Here is a 7997-nt window from a genome sequence, read left to right as displayed (position 1 = left end):
AGCCCTAAAGTCAGCAAGTCAGCTGCAGTCCCAAAGTCAGCTGCAGCCCTAAAGTCAGCAAATCAACTGCAGTCCCAAAGTCAGCAAGTCAGCTGCAGCCCTAAAGTCAGCAAGTCAGCTGCAGTCCCAAAGTCAGCTGCAGTCCCAAAGTCAGCAAGTCAGCTGCAGTCCCTAAAGTCAGCAAGTCAGCTGCAGTCCCTAAAGTCAGCAAGTCAGCTGCAGTCCCTAAAGTCAGCTGCATCCCTAAAGTCAGCTGCAGTCCCAAAGTCAACAAGTCAGCTGCAGTCCCAAAGCCAACAAGTCAGCTGCAGTCCCAAAGTCAGCAAGTCAGCTGCAGTCCCAAAGTCAGCAAGTCAACTGCAGTCCCAAAGTCAGCAAGTCAGCTGCAGTCCTAAAGTCAGCAAGTCAGCTGCATCCCTAAAGTCAGCTGCATCCCCAAAGTCAGCTGCAGTCCCAAAGTCAACAAGTCAGCTGCAGCCCTAAAGTCAGCAAGTCAGCTGCAGCCCTAAAGTCAGCTGCATCCCCAAAGTCAGCTGCAGTCCCAAAGTCAACAAGTCAGCTGCAGTCCCAAAGTCAACAAGTCAGCTGCAGCCCTAAAGTCAACAAGTCAGCTGCAGTCCTAAAGTCAGCAAGTCAACTGCAGTCCCCAGCCACAAAAGCACCACTGCAAGAGTCCAGAGCATCCTCCTGATGAAGTTCGATTACCCGTTCTACTTTTTGATAAACTTTGGAACCAATCAGAACCAGAAACGAAATAAGAGAAACCTCGTCAGAACATCGTAGTATCAGAAGATAATTGGCAGATAAAAAGATAAGCAAAATTCACCTCGTGGTTCGCCAAGGCTACTTATTCGACATCAAGTAAGTGGTGTTTATTTTAAGAAAATTTACCTTTTGATTATCACAGCTTTTGTTTGGTCCTTTTGAAAGGTTAAATGAAAGGTTTTGGGGTTTTTTTTTTTTTAGCTTTTTGGCAGATATTTAGAAGCCGATATCAAACTTCTGCTATTCGCTTTAAATTTTTTTATTTTAGAGTCTTTACGCTACACTTGTGAAACAAAATGTGCTCCTTAGTACTAAATAATGCTTCTAAGACAATTCATTCTTACTATTTTGAAAATATAGCTCAGAGCACTGTATTGTGAACAAAACACAGTAAACAAAATTGGTAACCAAAATACTACAAACCCTGATGCTGCTCACAGCTTGGTGACGCTTTTAAGAGATGAGGTGAATATAATTGATAACATGTATATACAGTATGCTATATTTACTGTATGGACATGAGATCAGAAAACTATTTTATTTACAAGCAGCAACCACATGTACACATAGGGTACCTATTTTTTTCTGTCTTGTCATTTGGATTAACTTCATGAGAAAGTAAGGGAAAGATGGCTGTTATCAAGCGATTACACAGAGGTGGACAGTAATGAAGTACATTTACTTGAGTACTGTACTTAAGTACACTTTTTGAGTATCTGTACTTTGAGTATTATTTTTTTTTGGGAACTTATGACTTTAACTTCACTACATTTGAAAGACAAATATCGTACTTTTCACTCCACTACATTTCTGTCAAGGTCCTCGTTACTCGTTACTATGAAGCGGCTTTGAAAGTGGATGGTTTTTCTTTTCTAAAATGTGATTGGTTTTTCCGTAGGTGACACTGAGACACTATCAGTAATCACTAGGGTCACGTCACGTCCATAGACTGTATAAAATCAAGTTCGATGATTTCTCAGCAGCGTTATTTAACACGATCAGTTGATGGCAGAATGGAAGGAGGCGGTTCTTCTGGGGAATGAACGCACCCATGGCCATACTGAGAACCCATGTTTCAGTTTTCTGAAAGGACTAAAGATTTATTTAGTTTTAAATGTTTGCTTACAAAAACTCACCGTCTGACCTGCGGAAGCATATTGAGGTCTGCAAGCATTTTATTCCAAGAGAAAGCTTGCAGTGAAGTTGTCTGTGCTTTTAGAGCTAGCAATAACATTGCGATAGCTATGCAGTCTGGTTAGTCAAATGACTTTCTATGGATTTGCCCGCCAAGTTGCCGTCACCTTGTCCACGGCTAACGTTTACACATAGCTAGTTAACTTGGACACTGTTAGTTAGCATGTAAAAATGGAGTTACGCTAACATGAATAACGTTAACTTATCTGAAGTCCTTTCAGAAATATGTTTTAGCATAATCTTGCCAAATAAACAATGTAGAAATCTTTCTTTTCCGGTAACGTTAGCTACCCAATATGATTTTGAGTTTGAAAAGAGTTTGCTAGCATGTCAGGCTGCGCTTCACTGACTAGCTAGCGTAACGTTAAACCACCATGATGGCATGGCATGTGTTCATTTTGAGAATTCACAAAATAATCCAGTTGGTTGCTTCAGAGGCATGAGGTATTATAAGCATTGTGGCAATAATACAACAATGTGTTGACAGAAAATGTACTTTTAATACTTAAGTATTTTTAAAAGCAAGTACTTCAGTACAAATTTGACTGGACAACTTTCACTTGTATTGGAGTAACATTTGACCAGTGGCATCTGTACTTTGACTTGAGTCCACTTCTGGTGATTACAGGAATTCATAAGTGTTCAGTAACATGAAAGGTAACAATAAGTGGATAAAAAGTACATCATTCTCTTGTCATTTTTATAGTTGAAAAATTACTTCTATACATGCTTTTAGGGGAAAATCAATTTTATTGATATACACAACATCCGAATCTTTTTCCTTTATAAAATTTGACATAGCAAATTCCTGCTGCGTTTTAGCTCTGCCTGCAAGAGCTACGATACTTGGTTCGTCAAAGAAACAAAAACACAACAAAACGAGACACAGCCAGACACTTAACTAATTAAAACTGATTTCCATGGCTTACTGCAACTGTAAAGTGTAAAAACCAACATCAAGACTAATGATGAGCGGTGAAACAGCGACTATGGATCTGTGGGTTAGTGAGATAACCTAAAGTAGTTGATTTTTAGCGTTAAGTTTCCTGATATTCAACCAGACAATCACTAACAGCCCACAGAACCACCTTTATGATACAAGCGTGGATTACAAAGTGTGGATATGTTGTTTAAATGGGGGGGAAGCCACAAAATAATCACAAAAAAGTGCTCACTACGCAAAACACATTTAAATAGATGTAAACAGATGTAAATACATTTGTCTGGGAAATAATAAAAGGGAATTTTGAAATGCTTCCCTTTGCAGAGTTTTGCATCAAATCTCTGAGTGAAACACAGGGAGAGGAGGAGACGGGACTCGTTAAGAATTGTCTGTTCCAATCCAAACTGATAAGCAAGCACACAATAAACACAAGAACTAGACAGAAACACAGTAGTGAAATCAGACTGAGGCCAGAACAGTGAGCACAGTGTACAAGACAAATGCATCCACTTCATACGCCGTATTTAAATATTCAAACAAATTAGCTTATTTATGGAGATGTGTCACATCATACAAACAAATCATAAATTATGGACTTTAAATATGAGAGCAGAATTAATGCGATACATGATAATAGTGTGCCCCTGATTATTTTTCACCTGATATATGTATAAATGATGGAGCTCATATCGCTTCCTCTCATTACTGTTACTCTGACTGGGGGGATTTAGTGGTCGAACTGGGGGTGTGATGGCGGAGGAAGGTTGAGAAGATGGAAACTGTTCAGTCGTCAAATTTTCCCTCCAGGATGTTGTCGAAAGTAAAGGGCATGAACTTGAAACCTTGACCCGTGTAGAACTTATTCTGAAACTCCACCCTAGAGAGAGAGAGAGACAGACAGAGGAATGGATGGATGGATGGTCTTGGCTTCACCAACAGAGGGAGACAGGAAGTTATTCTCCCAGACTCCTCTTTTATAAACTGTAGCCTGCTGAATGCAGAATTATTCATATAATTTAAATCCTTTTAAATTCAAATAATTTAAAGAAAAAAAAAGTACAATAACCCTTAAAAAACAAAGTTCCCCCTACGTACAGGTGTGTGGACTTACCAGTGCAATCTGAGCGCGTGCAGGAAGGCAGACAGACCCTCCATTATCAGTAGGATACACACCGTCAGTGTGGCAAAGATAGCAAAAATGAAAATTAGGATAAAGGAGCCGGCAAAATTTCTAGAGGAGAGTCCGATGTTCATCACCATGGACCACAAGACCTCGGACAGCTCTACAAAATAAAACACGCAGGAGAGTATGAATATCAAGGTGGCAATTTTAGAAAGTGTTTAAAAAAAACCCACACAAATAATAAATCGGTGTATAAAATTAGTGAGAGTGCACAAGGAACTTTCAGAGTAGATACATGTGCAAATCTAACAAATGGAAGAGAGAGAATGTGTAGACGTGTGAGTGGGATACTCACGTGCGTGGGCGAGGCTCAGGGCCCACAGGCGCAAGTAGGATGCTGTGTTTGAGATGCAGCCTAAGCAGTACTCTATAGTGTGAATGGCCTGATGCACTGCTACATCTGCAAAATTAAACTAGAGGGAGGGAGTGGGGGGGAGAGAGAGAGAGAGAAAGGAAGGAAAAAGCACAAGGAGAGAAGGAGGAATGAAGGAACAGGAAAGAAAAGAGGTGGAAGGAAGGGGGGGAGGGAGGGAGGAAGGAAGGGCACAGGAAAGAAAAAGGTAGGGAGGGAAGGAAGGAAAAGCACAGGGATTAAAAAAAAGTGTAGGGAGAGAGGAAGGAAGGGCACAGGAAAGAAAATAGGTGGGGAGGAAGGAAGGAAGAGGAAAGAAAAGAGGTGGGGGAGGGAGGGAGGAAGGAAGGAAGGGCACAGGAAAGAATAAAAAGGAAGGAAGGAAAAACACAGGGATAAAAAAGTGTAGGGAGAGAAGGAAGGAAGGAAGGAAGGAAGGAAGGAAGGAAGGAAGGAAGGAAGGAAGGAAGGGCACAGGAAAGAAAATAGGTGGGGAGGAAGGAAGGAAGGAAGAGGAAAGAAAAGAGGTGGGAGGGAAGGGATGGAGGAAGGAAAGAAGGGCACAGGAAAGGAAAAGGTAGGTAGGTAGGTAGGTAGGTAAGGAAGGAAGGAAGGAAGGAAGGAAGGAAGGAAGGAAGGAAGGAAGGAAGGAGAGAAAAGCACAGGGATAAAAAGGTGTAAGGAGAGAAGAAGGAATGAAGGGAGGGCATAGGAAAGAAAATAGGTGGGGGAGAGAGGGGGGGAGGAAGGGAGGGAGGAAGGAGGGAAGGAAGGGCACAGGAAAGAAAAAGGAAGGAAGGGAGGGAGGGGAGGAAGGAAGGCACAGGGACAGAAGGAAGGAAGGAAGGAAGGAAGGAAGGAAGGAAGGAAGGAAGGAAGGAAGGAAGGGCATAGGAAAGAAAATAGGTGGGGAAGGAAGGAAAGAAAAAGATAGGGGAGGGAGGAAGGAAAAGCACAGGGATAAAAAAGTGTAGAGAGAGAAGAAGGAAGGAAGGAAGGAAGGAAGGAAGTGGGGGAAGGAAGGCAGAAAGGAAGGAAAATGAAAAAGTGTCAGGAGATAAGAAGGAAGTAAGGGCACAGGAAAGAAAAAAGGTAGGGGGAAGAAGGAAAGAAGTAAGGGCACAGGAAAGAAAAAAAAATGTAGGGAGACAGGAAGGAAGGAACAGGAAAGAAGGAACAGGAAGAAAAAGGCAGACAGTTAAAACAGCCAGATCCGATGAGAACAGTTGATTAATCAGATCATCAGGTGTGACATGTACAGCAGTATCCTGATTGGCACGAATTCATTTGGCACATCATTATAGAAAACACGGTGAATCACCAGAGTGTGTAAAGACCCAGCCGATTGGTTTCATTTCAACCCAGATGGTTAAAAAAAATAAATAAATAAAGACCTCAGAGAGTTCTACAAAGATTTCACATCTAATTTAGTTATACTACAAGCCCACTGGAGAAGCACCACCCAACACCAAAACATACACATGGTCACACACACACACACCGCCAGAACCCCACACAAAGGGATGGGTTTGAAAGAAATGATTGTTTACGCAAAAGTCTGCTCTTACCACTTCCTCTTCTGACTGCTTGAAGGAAATCGGACACACATACACATACACACACAGGATTAGAATAAGGTTTAAAACAGCGTGCTAGGAAAGCACGTTACAGGTAGGTAAACACAACGGGATGAGAGTAAATGGAGGAAAGCGCTGGCAAGATGGTGGATGGTGGAAGTGAAACTTCCAGTCAGATTCAGAACATAAAAAAATAAATAATAATAATTTAAGCACAACTGTTTTTAGATGAGTGAGTAATCATATTGTAAGTCGCTCTTAAAATGTGTGCTTGTGTAACCCTGCTGGCTGGGAGGCTGTTTTGTTTGTGAGCCTGGTTGCTTGGAGACCCAGCAGCTAGCGGGCTAACCCACTTGAGAGCGGTGCTGCTATGCAGGACAGACCCTCTCGGTGACAGGAATGCAACACCAACCTGCCCACTGCTGACTACAGCGGCATCGCCCACGGGATTAACTGGCCATTCCAATCACCAACCTTTACTGGAAATGATCGTTATACATGATATCATACATGACTGAAAAAAGCAGAGCTCGGATTTGATATTTAGTCAACAAGTAGTCGCTTAAAAAAGTATAAAACTATAAATAAAGTGTAATCAAGACTGCGTGTAAGCATTCACACTGAATACTGCTGCAATGCAACAAATGGCATTTGAATGTTATTACCAATGACACATGCTTATAATCTGATCACACACACACAAGACAAAAATATCCGGGGGGGGAAGCTAAAAAGCAATGCTTTCAATCCAAAGCATTCTTTTATTTCAGTATCCAGACCTACAAATGGACCTGTAGATGATGATTTGCAAATGAGAAATGTTTCACTTCTATGTTTTAATAAAGGATTTCTTACTTGGTTATGAGATACTTGGTTTCAAACACAAAGAAATGACAGTACGTGTCCATTAGGGCAGAAAGAGAGCAAGAGAGAGAGACATGAGACAGAAAAAAAAATGAGAAAAAGTGAGAGAGGCAAAGAGAAAGGAAACAGGAAGATAAACAGATAGTAAGTGTGTGTGTGTGTGTGCAAGTCTCTCACCTCTGCCTCTTCATCTAAGTTCTGGGAGAGCTGATCATGCTGGATGATCTCGGCTTCATCGTCTGTAGGGCCGTTGCCCACCCGGATCCCCCCGAAGTTCTGAGTGCCCTGAGGACACCACAAGTTACATGTTGGTTGGTGTGTGTGTGTGTGTGTGTGTACGTGCATGAGTAATAGATATTTAAGTGTAATCTTGTCAGGTCTTACGAGGTGCTTCCTCCAGAGGTACTGTCTGCGCAGAACCAGCGGCTTTACTATAAGCATACAGGGCACGCATAAAAGAGCGATGACCACCAACAGGGACTGGATCACTGGCTAGAGAGAGAGAGAGAGAGAAACTGTGAAAAGCAGAATGATGTTCTTTTCTGTCTGAGGCCCTGTTTACATTATTTCAAATCAGCGGATCATCAGATTAACGTTTTTAAAATGATTCGCGTACACACACAAAATTTCTGTGCCCGCAACAAAACCGTTCCCCGTGCACACAGCAACGCCAATACACGGATATGCTAATCACATGACTAATTAGACGGCACGTCACATGATCCCAGTGCATATCGGGCATGCGCAAGTCACTCACCACTTGCAAGCACATAAAGTGTGTGAGAGATTGAGTGAGCGAGTGAGAGAGAGAGCATAAGAATAAAAATTTGAAGTTCTTTATGGAAATCAGGGACGCCGTGTCATTGGGACTAAAGAGGAGAAGGTTTTTCAGCAGTCGCGTCACATGACCAACGTGGCATGACCAACGCCAGCGAATCAGGAAGGTGGATGTCACAGTGACGTTGTCCAGTGACGACGTCAGCTAGAGCTCAGCACTGCGTATCCTCGTTCCTCAATGTTTACACAGCACCGGATCAGATACGTACTGGGTTGAATACGTGGGCCCTGGCGGATTCAAACTGTTCCGCCTGTGGAGTCGTTTCCCGGTGTTTTAATGTG

General features: G+C 42.2%; 1 protein-coding gene across 3 annotated transcripts in view; it reads right to left on the bottom strand.

The window, feature by feature from the left end:
• Positions 1-2439: 2439 nt before the first annotated feature.
• atp6v0a1a (ATPase H+ transporting V0 subunit a1a) overlaps positions 2440-7997 on the bottom strand; it is a 64988-nt gene continuing 59430 nt past the window's right edge. The window contains exons 17-22 of one of the 3 annotated variants that reach the window (XM_060901970.1): positions 7263-7370; positions 7056-7163; positions 6006-6023; positions 4381-4498; positions 4014-4185; positions 2440-3779 (exon numbers count right to left, since the gene is read on the bottom strand). In XM_060901970.1, the coding sequence (XP_060757953.1) occupies positions 3686-3779; positions 4014-4185; positions 4381-4498; positions 6006-6023; positions 7056-7163; positions 7263-7370 (618 nt within the window). In that variant the 3' untranslated portion in view covers positions 2440-3685. Of the gene's footprint in view, positions 3780-4013; positions 4186-4380; positions 4499-6005; positions 6024-7055; positions 7371-7997 lie in introns of all 3 variants that reach the window. The other 2 variants (XM_060901969.1, XM_060901971.1) reach the window with 2 other exon arrangements.

Source organism: Neoarius graeffei, chromosome 20, assembly GCF_027579695.1.
Source record: "Neoarius graeffei isolate fNeoGra1 chromosome 20, fNeoGra1.pri, whole genome shotgun sequence".
NCBI classification, from domain to species: domain Eukaryota; kingdom Metazoa; phylum Chordata; class Actinopteri; order Siluriformes; family Ariidae; genus Neoarius; species Neoarius graeffei.
Note: the sequence above shows the minus strand (reverse complement) of the source record. Positions and strands in the feature narration are given on the sequence as shown.